We start from the raw sequence: 18,836 nt of genomic DNA on the forward strand, positions 1-18,836 counted from the left end.
TTTTCGGCAGCAATATTAGCTGGAGTAATAGGTGTACAATTATTTTCTAGCGTGTTTTGCTTACCCATATTAACGGTCATTTTCGAACTACCAACACTAGGCGGTATAATGTTCGAACTACCTGTAACCTGTGCATAAGTTAAACGGGTATGCAAAGGAGTAGGTAAACTATGCGTCACTGGTACGCTTGGAGAATTTTGTTTTGAAGTTGGTTTTAATTGAGAAATTGAATTTTGTTTACCTTGCCTTGCCTTAACAATTGCTAAACGGACTGGGCATTGATAAAAATTTGACATATGGTTGCCGTTACAATTCACACAGCGAAAATTTTTACTCTCTTTCACAGGACATGTGTCCTTTTTGTGAGAAGAGTCTCCACAATTAAGACATTTTTGGTCCATGTTACAGAATTTGGAACCATGGCCATAACGTTGGCAAGTACGGCATTGGGTGATATGCTTTTCACCTCCGCCATACTTCCTATAAATTTCCCACTTTACACGCACATTATACAAAGCATGTGCTTTTTCAAAAAATTTTAAGTTGTTAACCTCATTGCGGTTAAAATGAATTAAATAATTAACTAGGGAAATTCCAGTTCTCTGACTGTTTTCGCCTCGTGATTTTTGATTCATTAGAATTACTTGGGTAGGGGCTATGCCAAGTAATTCTGTTAAAGTAAGTTTGATCTCATCAACGGTTTGATCGTTGGTGAGACCTTTCAAGACAACCTTGAACGGCTTGGCGTTCTTGGTGTCATATGTAAAAAATTTGTACATCTTGTCAGTTAAATACTGAACAAGACGATCACGACCCTTTACTGAGTCGGCTAATAAGCGGCATTCACCTCTACGGCCAATTTGATAGGTAACTTTAACGTCAGAAACAAACGTTGAAAGTTCCTTTTTGAATATATTAAATTCAGAAGAAATAGTTACCACAATAGGTGGAACTTTCTCATTTTTTAAAGATTTTATATTTTGTATAGTTTCATTATTGGTAACTTCCATTTCACCAGCTTCTTGCTCAGGCAAAATATCAAAAGGATTGTCACTACAGACACTCGATGTGTCAGAAAGAGATGCCTCTCTTTTCCTCCCCGCAGCGATGCGAGGTTTCTTTTTCCGTCCAGCCATTTCAGGTGATACGAAAAAAGTTAAAACAAATGTTAAATTCAAAAGTAGGTAGTCTTGAGAAAGACTGATGGGAAATAACTTTCAGGTAGTCTTTAAAAGACACACTGACAAAACACAAACTTCGAAGCTATAGGCAGTCAAAGACCAGTCCACAAGCAACCGAAAAAACGTCTGATCTGTAGGACAGTTCAAGACGCACTGATTTCACGTATTTAGTTATTGATTTAACATCTTCAATAAAAAAAATAAAATTTGAAAAATTTCCCGATTTTATCACTTTCCCTATTTTATCACGCCAAAAATCAACAGGGTGAGATATAATCGGGTGATCACTGTATCATATTCAAACGAGGTTTTAACGTTTTAGGACGGTTTTCTTTGTTATATTTGCAACTCAAAAAAGTCGTTTTTTACGCGGGCCCATACAAATTTGGAACGCATCTCTCGCGTAAAAAACGACCTTAGTGTATAACCCTCATTTCAAGAATTTTATTTCTTTTGGTGCTTATAAAAATCACTCAGTAGTATCGAAAGTGTTTTGTTTTGTTTCTCTTTCTCGAAACTGCGTGACCACGCCTTCAATGCAAAAATCTACGCTCAACTCGATACAAAAGACCGCGTGTAGAAAATTCAACTTCATTCTTTCTCTTAACACGAGCCCTTATACCTGTGTGAGATACACGATGTATAACGAGCGTAGTAAAATATGTTAAACGAGAGTTAAAATCAATATTTATATTTGTCCTACGTCACCATTTCATACAACCTCTAGGGCTGTATACCTTGTAGTATTTGTTCTTAGTTTCTTCAAGCTTCAGTCTATGCTAAATGATTTAAACAGCAGCATCTGCGGCAGTGTTGGTAAGTTGTTCATTTTAATGTTGAGCCATTCGTCAGATATTCAATCACTTTGCGGTAAAAAACGTGTTCTGCAAGCATCGTAGCGCCTTACGGTCTTTAGAAGAGTTTTTTTCCAGGAAAATATCATGGATCGCTATAATACTTTTTTTTTTGAGATCAACTTTGTAACAGTGGATTTTCCATATAAAATCACATGAAAACGGGGGCACAAAAATATAGTTGCACCGATCGATCTGAAAATTTACACAGTTGTTGAAGAACACGAAAAAAGCGATCTTATTCTCATATTTCAAAGGTTCCAGTAATGATTTACAGTGAACCTCAACTCAGGAACTGGAACAGCGTGCAAAAAAACGAGAGCAAGCGTTCATTGCAACGGTATCCGAGCATTTCGACGTGGGACTTGTTCCAAAAACATCAAGTTTCAGTTTCGCAAAGTTTCGTCCAGATGGCCAAGCCGTGATTCGAATTAAAAACGTGCAGAGAAAAATCATATGTGAAAAACTGAAACTGAAAAACTGAATGCATTCCGAAAAAATAGAAAAAAGAACAATTAAATTATCTTGCTAAAAAAAATTTTTTTTTGAGAGCATCCAATGAGCTTTAAATTATTTCGACCATTCTACAGCAGCTCATTTGTTTGAAATGCTATTTTTGGCCATTGTAAAATATTTTTGAGAAAAAAATATAAAAAAGCCCCTAATTTATTAAAACTGCTGGGTATGGTAAATCTCCCAGATGGTCTCGAGGATGCTGGCCTAACAAGCCAGTCGTCGTAGGTTCGAATCTTGCCTCGGGAGAGACTGTTTGTTTCAGTAGGATCGTAGCGCTAGCCCCGCAATTGTCCTGTACACTTAACAGTTGGCTGCGAAGTATGTGTATAACAAACAGAAGGTCAAGTTCCGAATCGGAATGTAGTACCAAGGCTTTGCTTTTGCTGTGTATGGTACCATTTAATTGACATCTCATTGTATCTAAAGATTTCTGATTGTTTCAAACCGAAAAAAAAAACAACGAGATCCGCTTTGTTTTGGAAAAGTTGTGCAGGTTCATCCAAGACAAAAAGTTGATTTGAGACACTTACACTGATAATTGAACAGGTATCAAAATGCCAAATTCCTAAAAGAGTCTAAATCACCTGTTTACAATGTACTGAAACGTTTTCTTGAACGTACAATTATTATTGTTCCGAGGGACGCGTCGTAGTGAAACCTACAGTCGGAAGCTGTGCGTTGAAGATATTAGGAACAATTAGTTAAACTTAGGACTCTCGGACTACGACAAATAACAAATCTGCTGGTCAAAAGGCGCGCTCGAAAGTTATACGAAGCACCCAGTATCATGGATGACGGAGCATACGTGAAGATGGATTTTGAACAGCTCCTATGACGGAGCATACGTGAAGATGGAATTTGAACAGCTCCTCTGAAGTTCTACAAGCTCACTGCCAGAGATCTCCCAGCAAATTCAAGTACGTTTTCGCTAATAAATTTGCCAGAAAAAGACAAAGGATCGGCGGTTGTAAATAGAAAACTAAGGCTCTTGTCACAAACGAAACAATTGACACGAAAATGTATAGGAAAAAGTTCCGGTAGACACGCCCTCTTCAGTTTAGCAATACTAACAAATGTTTTGGCAAGCATTCCCTTCAGTCAAGCTCAAGAGGAACCTCGGTGGTACCGTGACACTGGGGTAGATTACATTGGAAAATAACTTAATCTCCCAAATTGCGCGAGATGAAAGAATGTTGGAATGATCGTTTACTGAAAACCTTAAATTGTAAAAAAAAAACTCATTTTTGGAATTGAAAGTTGTTAAAGCAGAACTACATTTTAACACAGGTACAGAGGCGAATGCCAAATTAGGCAAAGCCTCTTTGAAACAAAAAAAAACACAGGTTATCTTCCTTGATTGGATCAAGCCAACATTTAAGATCCATAAGAGGGCCAGAAATGTTGCCCTAAAACATTATAGCTTTTTAACCATTTTTTGTGAATTTTTGGTTCCCCTTTTGTTGATGCAGAAGTATGTCAAAAGGCCGCAGAATAATTGCTCGACGGGTTCGTCGCTTCTACGTTTGCTGACGGAAAAACTCATTAAGGTCTCTGAAAAAGTTATCTTTGCTAGGGGCCCTAAAACTCATAGGAATGATAAAAAGCAATAATTTTTAAAAAAATTTCAGATTGAGCTCTAGGGCGAAACCTATGTTTATCAGCGCAGATATATTCAAACCTTTAAGCACATTTTGACTGACAACCACCTTTTTTATCGCACCAGTTTGATAACATCCTTATTTGATTTCCTAATTAATGAGACATCTATCAGCACGCCATTATGGTTGATTCATAGATATTTATATATGGAATGAGCACGCAATGGTCGCGGTTTTCTTCGAAAGAAAAGGTTATCACTCCTAACTGTGCCGCGAAGAGTCATTAGCCATTATCAAGCAAAGAAAGTGCTGAGAGAGTGGCTAGGAGTGGCATCCGATACAGTGGTTTGTATTTTATTCCGTATTCCTCTAGCATGATACCTATTACAAGAAATGTATCATTTTTCTCAAGGTTTTTGTTTGATGCAATTACCAAAATGCTTCCTGTTAGATCGAACATAGTAAATGAAAGCCAAGTAATCAAGGCATCAAGCTACAACTTGGCTAGAAACGCACCCATTCCATGCCATTTAAAAGTTCTAGTCTTCCATAATCTCTACCAAATATGTATGACAAACTACCAGCTTGCAATCTTCTATACCACAGCCGGAAGGTAATCCCACTGTAACGGCTCCAAGAGCCCGGCCCACATAAAGCTTAATCAACTCGCAACCTTTTCTCAGTCCTCTGCTGGTACGCTTGAATCAACCGCCTTCTCTGCAAACTATAAGCATAATGCCAAAACATGGCAGCATCGTAAATGCCAGTGCCTCCTCCACTGTCATCGTCATTATCATCATCGTCATCATCATTATCATCATCATCATCATCCTGATGCTCGTGATTATCCTTCGAATAAGGTCGGCCGGCGGTTTGCTGATTTCGGTTGCAGCAGAACCGAATTCGAACGCTTTCCAGTTGGTCGTTGTCACTTGTGCCGTAAGCATCAAAGCTACTACCTACCAGCACCCACTGGGACGTTTCAAGGATACTCTAACGGAGTGAACGTGTCGGCACGCGTCGCACGGGCGGCCGACGGTGGCAGCGGCGGAACCGTTTGGATGTCGACTGGCTGCCTGGTGGTCGAAAAAATCCATCCTCGCTGCCAACGAAGCTGACAGAGATATCTGCCACCCACCGACCTTCACAACCACAGTGCAATCCGTTCGCGTGCATCGGATCCCGGCTGGGAAGCAAGTTCGGCTCGGCCGATCCGAACAGGCCAGCCAGTGCCTTTTTCGTCGTCCTGCGGAGCAGTCGTGGTCCCGTGAAAGTGTGCTCCCGAGCCCGGGCTCGAGCACAAACGTAAACAAATCGCACTCGTGGTCGGTCTTGTGTGTTAAGTTCATCTTAGCTGATGGGATTTAGTTTTTTTGCTTTTTTTTGGATGGTCGTGGCGGCTAAAAGTACCATGTTCGGAGTGTCTCAGCTGTTGAATTCATCTTGAAGTGACTATATAGTGAGATTAGTTCGCATGTCTACGGGTACAAGGGTGTAATTTGTAGCACCACAGGTTGCTGCTCTGGGAATATTTTTACCAAGGAAATAGAGATTCTACTCTGTACAATAATTTATGATACTCTGGTGAACAATTTTTCATAATTCTAATCGCAAACAATAATATTCTTGGGACCGAGAGAAAACAGCTAGCACTGTCCCAAACTATTTTTTGAGTCGCGTTCTCTTTTTCAATTTTATGGCATGATATTCAGATGATGTAATTGAGCGCTTTTGTTAAAGTTACCTAAAAAGAGAACTGATTTTTGCCAAATTATTAGTGATACAGCAAATTGTTTGAAAAAAATGCATGAATTCACCCGCAACTAAGACTCAGTTTTCTTCTGCAGTCATGAAAAAAATCTGCAAATATTTATTGTTATTTTATACCTTGAAACTTTAACCGCATTACTCCATAGACCAAAGCCAGAGAAAAAACCTCCCCATTACAGAAAAATTATTACATTAATTTCTGCCCCACTGAACTTCCCCCGTCGAAGGCACCGCAGCGATTCTTGACATGTAGGGTCACCCGCAATGTACGTATAAACATTTACAGCACCCGCGGTCTTAGCAGAGCAATGTACGAGAGTATCGAAGAGGGTGGGCAGGAACAGGTTCGAGTAGCATTCCGGAACGTGCTTCGGCATATAAATACAACGGCTTTCTCCGTACCGTAGCCGCTACTATTGGGCACGTGAAGCATAGCGTGTCCGATTTTGGAAGTATGTTTCCAGTGAAACCTCGAAATCACTCCCCGGAATAAATCCTTAGCCACCCTAGTTGGCACTGGCGGCCCTAGGCACAGTGCTGTTACAGAATACAGGGGAAAGAATCTACCAAACCGAAAATATGCCACTGTGAAAGTTTGCCTTCGCCTTCCCACAATCTGGGAAGTTTTGTGCCCTCGAGGATATTCGTGCGAACCAATCGTTTCTGCCATTGTCGGCATCGTGTTTGGACGCTCGGTTGCGTCGTGAATGTTATTATTTGCGTTCTTCGCATAAATTGTTCGATTAAAGTGAAAGCTCTGCAGCCTGCAGTGTGGTTTTTACCTTAAAACAAAAACAGTATAAAGAGTTGAAAGTTATTTGTGTCTTATTTCATACAGTGGATCAGAGCGAAAAAAAGCCCAAACAGATTATGCTAATGTTGTCACCCCCCAATCTAACGAGCAGAGCTCGTGCCTACCGCATGATCCCTACGGAGTGTAAATAAAATAATATTTGTGTCAAAAGCGTGTTTCACTCGGGAAAAAAGTGCCATTATATTCGACAACGTGAAGCCAAATCGTGGTGAAAATGAGGAAGAGTGTCAACAGTCTATCGCCTATTTCACCGCCGCTGCCTAACACGCCCCCACCGGTAAGGACATCACCCGGAGCTCCCACCTCCCCCAGTCTGTCACCTCCGAGCTCGATATATCTGCCCAATTCGGGCTCTCGACCGACCCTCAGCATCAACAATACCTCCAGCAACCGATGCAGCAGTCTGTTATTCGCCGATGACACCACTCCCATCACCTCCCCGCTGCCAAATATTCTCTGCCCGCAGGAAATCTACACCATCTTCAGCCGGACGACGGATGATTCGGATGGAATCTCGGTCAGCATACCGCCCGAAACGTCCCGGCTGGTGGCAAACAATCACCGCAATTCGCTCTTCCTGGCGAACAATGCGGGTACCGCCGCCAGCAAGACCCGGTCACGCCGTTCCTCCGAACTGTCGCAGAACAATCGTGGCGATCGGTCAACATCCGCCTCGATGAAATCGCACAGTTCGTCCCGGAAGCGCAGCTCGACGCACATCGAAATGAATGCCAATCTGGAGCGGCCGCGCTGCCTGAAGTCATCCTTTCTGCGGCGCAAGTGTAAGGAGTATGCTGGTGAGCTAACTTACAACTTTTCTAACTTTTTATTTAGTTTATGAATTTTAGAGTTGTTGCCTCAATATTTTATGCTGCTTTCGAAAAAAATCACGTTCCATACGAGCGTTTTCGCTGTTGTAGGAACAAGTTATTCTTTGAACATTTCTAAATACCTGCTTACTTTTTCTAACAACAAAATGTTTTGTTAAGTGCAAATTATCGCTGGTTGAATTCAGAAAAAAAATTAACAAATTATATATTTTTTCACAGTTTCTTTCAATTTGTTGTTCTATTTCCAATTTTCGTACCCATTTTTTTCCTACGTTTTAAGGAAGGTATATAGGGGTATGAAATGAAAATCTAAAATCGAAGCAGGGAACGATCCATTCCATTTCTTCCTCTTTGTTTTCTATTTTTGTTTTCTTCCTTTTACTTTTCACCTTTATCTTGCCTCTTTTTATTTTATTTTTCAACTCGCAATTCGTACTCTTATTTCATCTTTTCTCTTTTTTACTCTTTTCAGTACATATTATATCCATTTCCGTGCGTTTTTACTGATCCATTATTATTCTTTCTTGTTGTAGCTTTTTTCGAACTGAATTTCTATTTTTAACAACGGCTTTTTCCCGTTAACACGCAAGTTCATTAAGCAGACAGTATGTGAGTAGAGGAAGAACGAAAAATAAGCAAACTGGAAATATGATACAGATTTGGAAAAATATACCGCATCCCGACGGGACTTGAACCCGCAATCTCCCTGTCTCCGGCATGGTGTTTTGACCAATTAAACTACGGGGGACGGTGGTACTGTTCCACAAAAAAAAATTAGAGACAGGGAGATTGTGGGTTCAAGTCCCGTCGGGATGCGGTATATTTTTCCAAATCTGTATCATATTTCCAGTTTGCTTATTTTTCGTTCTTCCTCTACTCACATACTGTCTGCTTAATGAACTTGTTGTAGCTTCTTTACTAAAAACTGACCAAAAACAGTGAAAAATATATTTTTTATTAAATTTGTTAGTAGCTTAAGTATTTATGATAAATATTAGTAAGTAATGAGTATGTGTGTCCAATCACAAATGGTAACTTCTCAACACTGTTAGAAAATTGTAATTTTAATTGTTAGGATTTGTTTGCTTTCGCAATAATGTTGTAGCTCATTTTTTTCAACTTACCTCTTGCGTTTCTCTTTCACGATGAAGCGTGTTATATTTTCCATTCTTGTTGTTTGTTGTTGTTGTTTTTATAAAAAGGTTATTATCACGTTTTTTTGCTAGCGCTGCTCATTTTATGCTTCTTAATTTTATATTCCTTACTCAAATTTCCTTTCCTGTTTCTTTCCTGCTTCTTGTTCTGAATTGATTTTATTTTCCTGCAACCATTTTCTTTGTTTCCGCGTTTCCAACCTTTGTTAGATCGCTTTTCATTTCCTTGTAATTTAAAACAAATGATTAAAACAAGCAAACGGCTTTATGCATCTTAGTCATTTATATGCCGCTGGATAGATAAAATGTGTAACAATTGTTTGATATAATGTTTAACATTGTAGCTTTACTGCTTAATGGTGAAAACAGGTGAAAAGTTCCAAGGTCAAGCTTTCCCATACATTTCCTTCGCTATTGGCTTGCTTCCCGAGCACGGATAACAATAACATGGACGGAATAAATTGCACTGTCTACATATTTTGACTCAACTAAGGTGGCATCCATAAATTACGTAACGCTCATAGGGGGGAGGGGGAGTATCCTTGAACGTTACGATTTGTTACATGGGGGAGGGAGGGAGGTAAGATCAGCGTTACGTAACAAAAAATCTCTGAAGAGACCCTCCGGAAACGAGCATTTTTATTAAGCAAATTCTTCTACAGCATTACGTAATTTTCATTGGGGGTTGGTGTTGGCGTTAAGTTTCGTTACATATGGGAGGGTGGGGGTCCGAAAATTGGATTTTTTGCGTTACGTAAACTATGGATGTCGCGTAAGTGTTTTGTTCCGTTTGTCTTTCTCGAAACTGCGTAGCCACGCCCTCATGGCAAAAATCTGCGCTGAACTCAATACAAAAGACTGCGTGTAGAAAATTCAGCTTCAGTCTAGTTTGTCACACAATAGCGAATGGAGTATAGCTGTTAGAGGTACGCGACATTGAGAAAGGAGAGCTGCATACGAGTCAACTTCCAGGCACTGCGGAACATGTTACTTTGATTTTGCATACGGCAGCAACAGTTACAATCGTACGCTGCAGGATATTTTGCTGGCACAGCTACTGGAGGGCACAGCGGAGAGCAAATTATATTTTGCGCGACCAAGCAAAATATTCAATGCTACTGGTGGTGCGATCATCAGCGTTCTGTAGCATGAATTTCATACTGAAGATTATAGACTCGGTTCTTTACAGAACTATAGATGCTTGAAGATAGGAGTTATGAGAATTTTCGCAACTACTACTAGTGTAAAATTTTCATGTATTAGTGCATCGTTAGTTTTACAATGACGGCCATCAAATATAAACGGTAGTGTTGCCTATGAACAGTTTATCGTAGCATATAATATATACATTTACCTTGTTGTATTTTATTTTCAGTTTACACTCTGATTTCTCTTTTCCATGTTTTCTTAATTTCACTTTTGAAGTAGAATACTTCTCTCAGGAAGTTCGGCTACATAGGGATGTGAAATGAAAATCTAAAACCGAAAAAAGTGAAAAATATGTCCAATTTCAAATGCTAATAAATCGGTTAGTATCCGATGGATTTCCTTTGTTCTTGCAGCAATAGATTGGAAAATCTTCTAAGATTCTTCCCAAAATAAGATAATTGTAATTTTATTTTTCACACTATTGTATTATTGAAAATAGTCAAGCCTTGTCAAAACGAAAATTTCGACCTCTGATTGGTCGTTATATGATTGCTTCCCAAGCACGGTCGACAGAATCATATACATTGCAATTGAAAACATGCTATTTAGCCTATATAAGAGCCTGTTTCAGCCGAAGCCGCTCATAATAGTTCTAGACAGCGACAACAGCAGTCGCCCTTCCTTAGCAGCAGCACTAGCCCTGTGGTTGGTCACCACGTCTCAGGAGCAGCGCGGTTCTTTTCAGCGTGTGTCGCCAGACTGCCATTATTCCCCCCGTGTTGGGGCAGCATGAAGATTGCCATTAGGAAATCCAATTTTGAAAATCAAAATGCCTTTTTCAAGGCAAATAAACAAGTCATTGAGAGTTAATAATTTTTGACAACGCAAGCAAGCATTCTGTGTTGGATCCTAGCAATTTAAATCTGTCGCATCCGTCTAATTTACTGAATGTGGAATAGCTTCCACAGTGCATGTTGTCCGTGTATCTTAATTCCCCCACTATTAGAGCAGCATGTTAGAAGGCATTCACAAAGACACTTAGGCCTCTGCCATGGTGAACGCGAACGCGAGCGATGGGGCGAGAAACTTGTCGTAGGTAAATAAACAGCTCTCTTTACGGCTGTTCGGTTTTCTGAATTTGGGCAATCAAAACTTCTACCTGCTGTCTGATTTTCAGTGTGCAAACAGCCTTCAACTGACTACGATTTGGTAATATTGTTTGAGTTAAATGTTTACAAAATTTTACAACATTCCTCTTTCTCCCATTCAATAAAACAGGTAATACGATGCCTTCGTCATACGCAGATTCACCATAACTCCCGCTATCGGCGTAACACAGAGATGCAATCAGCGTCATATCCGATTTTAAATTCATCAACAAACTGTCCTTTTTAGGACAACCAAACAAATGAATTGAAGATTTAATGTTTTCTCGTTCTGAGCTATAACCAAAAGTTAATTATCTTAATTTGAATTCACATGTACATATACTCTGACTGTTGAAACTTGTTTGTGCCGCAAGGAGTTTGTTCTTTTCCTGTTCAGTGAGGTCGTATTTATATGTGCAAACTGAAATTGAGTAGTACTTCAAGTTCATTTGCACAGAATTTTCAATACTGCCAATGAGCGGTCAACATTTATTTGCTAGGAAAAATGACTGACACGCAAGCAGCCGGGTTATCTTTCTTGTAAAAGTATTCTACTTCAACCTTGCGGTCGTGGCTTTGCACACAACCCTCCTGTGATTTTTACCTGCTAGTTTTGAAATAATTTTATTTTAGCTTATTTGACTTTCATTCATTCTTCTTCACACTTTAACACTACACTTTTATTTCACTTCACTTTTTAATTCTATCACTTTTTTGATTGAATTTAAAAGAGAAATGAAATGGAAGTGTAATGTTACAAGTAATTTGACTCTCTTATTTATGATTCATAATTTGTTTTACCTATTACTCGATTTCATATAATTTTTTTAATTACTTTTTGTTTTATCATGTTTAATAATATAATATATTACGTCTATTAACTTGGAAATATTCTTAGTTTTGTTTATTTATATAAGTGGAATTTGAATGAAAATCCAATTTTCCTTTAATTCATTTTCTGTTATGTTTTCATCATGTTGGTATTTCCCACACGTATTTTCAGTTTACTCCTTCGTTTCTCATTTTTCTTTCATCACTTTTCTTCACACTTTGGCTATACTTTTTCGATGTCTCATTTATTATAAATGAATAATGAATTAGAGACAATCTGTCACCCTTATTTTGTTGTCACTTTCTTTTCCATTTATTTTATTTACTTTATTTCTCTGTTTTTCTTCAATTTTTTGTATTACTATATTATTCATATATTGGTGAATTTATATTTTACTCTTCGTTTGTGCTCTGTTGTATTTACTTGCACATTTCTTGTTCATATTTTCAGTTACTTGTCCATTTTTCCTCCATCATTCCCCACTTTTCTCCATCGCTGTTCTGTTTGTTATATTTGATAACATTCTGCGAACCATTATTTTATTTTCATGATTTTTTTTCTCGATATTTTTTTCTGATTTGTGTTATTTACCTACTCTTTTTTCCTGGTTTCCATTATTGCCTTCTCATTTAGTTTTATTGTTTTTTATTAACATCTTTTTTTTGTTTCTTGATTTTCTTTCAAGCTAAACGTTTTTCTTGCTACGCAATTTTCAACCTTTTTTTCTAACATTCTTATCTCATTTTCGCATTAGTTTTCTTAATCCCCTTTTTTTCTCAAATTTTATCTCTATATCCCGATTCTGATAAGATCTTTTCCTCTACTTTTTTTTGGTTTTCCCCTCTATTATGGTTTTCTTTTCTACCATCTAAGTGTTCTTTTCCAATTTATTTTTTTTTCGCTTGTTTGTATTTTTTCTTCATTTTATTTTTTCAATTCTATTTTTTTTCTCATTTCACCTACATATCCTCATTTTTATTTAGCGTTTCGTTACTCTTCGTGATAATACGTAGCTCTCTTTTTTTGCTTTATTCTCAACTTCACATTACTGGTGGAATTATTCTGTTATTAGGTGACAGTTTTTTCAATCTAATTTCTATTTCTAACAACGGCTTTTGCTCGTTAACATTCAATTCCATTAAGGCAGACAATGTGTGCAGCAAAGGAAGCGAAAACCAAGCAAACTGAAAATATGATACAAGCGTTGCGTTGTTTATACGACTGAAAGATAAGTCTCATCACACACAGAACAGTCAGCTGACGCTGATAACTCTTATAGACCTATGTGACCGAGACCAAAGTCGATTATTGTTGTTATAAGAACTCAACCGTAGATAAATTTATAAACGATTGATTCCAAAAACGCAAGTATCTGGTAAGATCGATTTATCGATTGATAGAGAAGTATTTTGTGCGTAAATTTATATGCGAAACTCTGTGGGTATCCATTTCACCTTTTTCCTATCTTCCTTTTTCTGTTATATTTTCTCGTCATATTCCCATATTTGCATTTTTGAGTTTTTATTAAAGTTAATTTTTTTACCATCTCCGCAGCTTGCCTTTTCATTTTTGTTTCTATTTGTTATTACGTAATCGCCATCTTATTTCTTGATTTCATTTTCTTTTCATGGCCATTTTTAATTTTCCTTCTCATGTCCCCCTTTTCTTTGTTTTTTTTTTTTAAATTTGTATTTAGTTTTCTGTCATATGATCATCCTGTTTTACAGGCAATTCACTGATTTTGATCAAAATTGTACTGAATTTATGGAGAAAACATCCCTTTAAAACAGTATTAGGGTATTGTAAGATTTATTATCTCAGCTGAAGTTTGGCCTTTTTCCACCTTTTCAATATAATTGTGATATTGAAAATTGAAATCGTCAACCCATTATTTGGTGAAAAGTCTTGATATAACGATGTTGTGCCATTTGCTTTTCAGTGCTCTTGAACGCATATTCAAGGCCACTACAAGCTTCGTACAATCAAACGACAGGTGGTTTCATCAACAGTCTGCCCGTGCAAAAAATGAGATGTTAAACTCTTGAGTGTCTGCTCTGGTGTAGCATCCTAGCATCTCGTAAGCCCGTATTATTAACAAAGAAAGCAGCATGAACAACAGCATCAAGAATTGGAGTGGAAAGGCCTTTCACGGAAGAATCCTGCTGAATAATACATATATAAATCGCATGGATCCTAGAATGTAAGTCATGGGGGCACGAGAAGAAACATAAAGGTGCGAGAGAAACATAAGTGCCATTATGTAAGCAGATAGCAGTGCTAATGGCTTTCATAGGGGCGCGCTAGAACAAACTAGGACTTCTAGTGCTATGTGATATGTTCGCAGGAACGGCGGACCCGGGCATACATTATTGAACGCGACTTTGATCCGTGCGCAAAATGAACTCGTAACAAGTCACGAAACGCAATTAATGTTGATTAATTTTATGACGCGGAGCTGGATTTTCTCCAGCCTGGTCTGGTGTAATCAAGTTTTTATTATACTACTGCTATGCTTTTTTTCCAGCATTTCCATCGCGTAACATTACCATTTTTTATTCTGATAATTCTAAGTGAAAATATGGAGGAAGAACTTGTCCCCCAACAACAATCCAAGCTGCTTCGACAATAAATGTGTTCTGGGCTAGTATAAAAACTAGAAACAATTCTTTTATTGACCGAACCAAAAACTTCTCGATACGAGCTGTGAATTATAGTTGCAATAACATTCGAAGTCATTATCGTCTGTTTTGTCGTATCTATCGACCACACACCGCAAGCAGAAAAAGCACACAAAAAGCGAACCGATTTGATTGCCACCCAATCAAGCGATTCGATCTTTTGCAATTTTTTCCCTCCTCCGTTGCGGATGTACGACGAGCCAATTGAACTTTGGAAAGTAGTTCAGGGTGAATGCCGTTTCTCTTCGGTTTCCGGAAGCGGAGCGTTTGCTGTGGAAACGGATTTGCCTCGTTTACACCTTCCGAAATCGGCCTCCGCCTGGTTGCAGGATGCGAAGGAGAAGCGCGATCGATTATTTTTTTATTTTAAATTGCCAATTCAACGGAGTTGAATCAGACTTCGTTGATACTACAAATTTGATTCGGAGGTAGACTGATTAAACGGGATGGGTGAAATTCAATTAGATTTTGTCCGATTTGCATTATGACATTCCCGTCTAACGGATTGTTGCTTTCAAATTTTTAATTTTCAACTAGATTTTTGGTCTAATACACTTTTTTTCTTTTTCATTTCAGGTGAGTGCAAGCTACTATTTGATTTCAACGTGAACTCTTGTACGGTATTGCTTGTACAGATGAAATAATAATGATGTCGGCATCTGTATACAGAGATCAAGATGAAAGCAACATTTGCCGTGCTTTTGCGCTTGTTGCAGCTCGCTTGAATAAGCAATGTTGTCCATATTGAAACGTGCCAAAATCACCGATTTCATGATAATATTTTTTTGCTTATGAGTCCAGAGCTGTTTGTTTTAGGTTTGCTTTAGGCCACACTATTATTTTGCTGTTCACTATTTACTGTTAGAATGTTTTCTCTTAACAAAAACCTGGGCTGTTTTTTTATCAATAGCATAATATGAACACAAATTGTTTGAGATTCTTCGCGGCGCCTTCACGGTGCTCATAATAAAAGAAAAAAAACACACACTTATTTCATATGCCTGTACAGTCTCCTTGTTTGGTAAGGGTTTTTTTTTATAATCGTATTTTGAAAATCTTAATCGTCAGTTTTTTCTAACTTTATAAAACTCATGAAGCGTTTCGTAACGTTTTTACTTGTAGTTGAGTTTTTGTACAATATTTTCACCAATCCAAAAAAAAAGTAGATTTCTAACGATACCGAAAAATCGCAAAGAAAAACTGGAAAAACCATTCTCAAGATGACGTACAATTTTCTGTTTGTTGTTTTACTTTCACATTTTTTATCTCTTGACGATATAATTATCACGAAATTGATTTTTTATTTTTCTTGAGTTATGTGCAGACAATTAATCATAGATTGCGTAACTGTGTCTGAAAACAGCCAAAATTGTCGTTTTCCTGAATTATAGGTAAAAAAAGGTTTTTCAATTCGAAGAGACTTTAAGTGTATCAAATTGGCCGAAATATTTAGTGGGATCATTCTTGATTGTTTTAAGTGTTTTTTGTTAGTTGAACTTTTCCCAGAAATTTTTTTTTCACAAAAGTTATAAATAACACAAAAATCGTTTCTTACGCGAAGAATACGGTACGCGTGAAAAAACGCATCGATTCTGAATTTCGCGTGAAAAACTCCTCTATTTTAAAATCCACATAAATTCCGAAAAACTTCACTTGTAAAAAGTTTTCCAGTAACTTCAATGGTCGAGATGCAAAGGTAAACTCGGTCTCTGGCTCTGGCGACAACGGTTGTAACACTTCCTTATTTCCTTTCACAAATAAAATTCAAACAAAAATTCAGTTTTTTTTGTTAAAAATTTAGTGTTTACTTTAAATTTTGACGTAGGACTACGTCTCATCGCACTGTTTCGGGGTACATTCTACGAAAACTAAAACCAAGTTCGGAATGAAGGATTTAAAAAGGTAATTTCTATATAATAACACGATGGATTACAACAACCAATATGTCGTTAGATAGCTGAAAAGATGAATAGTTTTGTTACCTGTCAGTTATCAGTTCAACAGCAAAAATAATGAAAGATTTCCAGTTCGAATTTCAGCGAACAATAAACCAATCACAAGCATGTCTAGCTTAGTACAGCACCAGGAGTAGACACCAAACGTCTGCTATGATATTCTCTGTACCAGTGCCGAAAAAAAAACTAACAGAACATCCCTAGAACATCCCATGAGCCTAGACTATTCTGATGTCTCGAAAGTAAATCATGTCTGAAAAGTTTGTGACAACCTCGATTAGTAGACGGTTTAGTATGTTATTAAAACCTCCAAACCTTAAAAAATTAAAATGAATCTTTTGTTTCGCCAGGTCGATGTCGTCGACATCTGGGAGAAGTAAAAAAAAAATCAGGACAAAAATCTGGCAGTGCGACAAAATCGCAAATTTTGTGCAAAATTTGAAGTGATGACCTTCTTTCTCCCTGTGTGGATTCATCACTGCGACCAGAGACATTTGATATATTGTGACCTTTTTGCGAGACGAAGAAAATAAAATCTGGCTTACTTACTAAAATTTAATAAAACTGGCCATCAAATCTGCCTATGGAGAATTTTGCGCCAGCTCGACTGAAGGACTGGCAGCATCCTCTCAGAATTCAATGAAACGTTGGGATTTGGGAGAAATGTCGTATGTAATAATTTTTGAAAAGGCCTGAAATTTTCCTATAAACCTATATATCTTAATAATGATAGTTGATAGAGAAAAGTTGCCAAGGGATGACTTTTAGTAAAAAGTCTGAGCTTTAATGTAAAAATATTGACAAAAGTGAATTTGAGATTCCACACTGAGAAAAAAAAATCGTTTTAAAAACAAAAAGTAAGTTAAAAAAACGGGCATCTCGATTTTTTTTTCAAAATAAGTTTTTAGATAAACGATTCAATTGCCTAAAACTGTTCTGAACTGACCAAAGTGGGGACTCTTGCGCAAACAAAGTTTTTCTTGCAAAAACATTTTCAAACGACCATGTTTGGAGCCGTATAAAAAACTTTATGTTAGAAAAACTTTTTTCTCAAGAGGGATGGCTTTGAAAAATTTATGGCAACAAAATAATCTATCTAAGAAATAATACCACTTTTTGTTTAAAAAAAGTTGGATCTCAGAACTTATTTTTTTCAATAATTTTAAATGAAAATTAAGACAATTTTTACAGAATCATCTCATGAAAACTTTTCTCCAACACTTGTCATCAGCGAACGGATACGGCCTCAGAAGCAAAAAACGTGAAACTGCGTCAAACATTAGAACGTTTTTAATAGAGAAACTTTTTTTCCTTAAGAATGCCTATCTCGTTTGTTAAGGTAATCAAATTTTTAATCTAAAAACCTTTTTTGAATAAAATTCAAACAAAAATTCAGTTTTTTTTGTTAAAAATTTAGTGTTTACTTTAAATTTTGACGTAGGACTACGTCTCATCGCACTGTTTCGGGGTACATTCTACGAAAACTAAAACCAAGTTCGGAATGAAGGATTTAAAAAGGTAATTTCTATATAATAACACGATGGATTACAACAACCAATATGTCGTTAGATAGCTGAAAAGATGAATAGTTTTGTTACCTGTCAGTTATCAGTTCAACAGCAAAAATAATGAAAGATTTCCAGTTCGAATTTCAGCGAACAATAAACCAATCACAAGCATGTCTAGCCTAGTACAGCACCAGGAGTAGACACCAAACGTCTGCTATGATATTCTCTGTACCAGTGCCGAAAAAAAAACTAACAGAACATCCCTAGAACATCCCATGAGCCTAGACTATTCTGATGTCTCGAAAGTAAATCATGTCTGAAAAGTTTGTGACAACCTCGATTAGTAGACGGTTTAGTATGTTATTAAAACCTCCAAACCTTAAAAAATTAAAATGAATCTTTTGTTTCGCCAGGTCGATGTCGTCGACATCTGGGAGAAGTAAAAAAAAAATCAGGACAAAAATCTGGCAGTGCGACAAAATCGCAAATTTTGTGCAAAATTTGAAGTGATGACCTTCTTTCTCCCTGTGTGGATTCATCACTGCGACCAGAGACATTTGATATATTGTGACCTTTTTGCGAGACGAAGAAAATAAAATCTGGCTTACTTACTAAAATTTAATAAAACTGGCCATCAAATCTGCCTATGGAGAATTTTGCGCCAGCTCGACTGAAGGACTGGCAGCATCCTCTCAGAATTCAATGAAACGTTGGGATTTGGGAGAAATGTCGTATGTAATAATTTTTGAAAAGGCCTGAAATTTTCCTATAAACCTATATATCTTAATAATGATAGTTGATAGAGAAAAGTTGCCAAGGGATGACTTTTAGTAAAAAGTCTGAGCTTTA

At 37.3% G+C, this 18,836-nt stretch overlaps 2 protein-coding genes across 18 annotated transcripts in view; both read left to right on the forward strand.

Moving 5' to 3' along the window:
- Positions 1-15,352, forward strand: part of LOC129721159 (5-hydroxytryptamine receptor-like) — a 422,605-nt gene extending 407,253 nt beyond the window's left edge. Inside the window, exon 8 of the mRNA XM_055673407.1 lies at positions 15,101-15,352. The gene's annotated coding sequence lies outside the window, so the exon portion shown is untranslated. The remainder of the gene's footprint in view (positions 1-15,100) is intronic.
- LOC129721157 (probable phospholipid-transporting ATPase IA) overlaps positions 1-18,836 on the forward strand; it is a 162,006-nt gene that overhangs the window by 32,702 nt on the left and 110,468 nt on the right. For 5 of the 17 annotated variants that reach the window (XR_008727351.1, XR_008727352.1, XM_055673386.1 and 2 more), the window contains exon 1: positions 6,254-7,530. The exons of 3 other annotated variants lie outside the window; for them this stretch is intronic. Coding sequence is in view for 8 of the 14 variants with exons in the window: in XM_055673386.1 (XP_055529361.1) it covers positions 6,948-7,530 (583 nt within the window). In the remaining 6 variants the exon portion in view is untranslated. Of the gene's footprint in view, positions 1-5,338; positions 5,634-6,252; positions 7,531-18,836 lie in introns of those variants that run through there. 9 more of the 17 variants (XR_008727353.1, XR_008727350.1, XR_008727354.1 and 6 more) reach the window with 5 other exon arrangements.

Source organism: Wyeomyia smithii, chromosome 2 (assembly GCF_029784165.1).
Source record: "Wyeomyia smithii strain HCP4-BCI-WySm-NY-G18 chromosome 2, ASM2978416v1, whole genome shotgun sequence".
Classification (NCBI taxonomy): Eukaryota; Metazoa; Arthropoda; class Insecta; order Diptera; family Culicidae; genus Wyeomyia; species Wyeomyia smithii.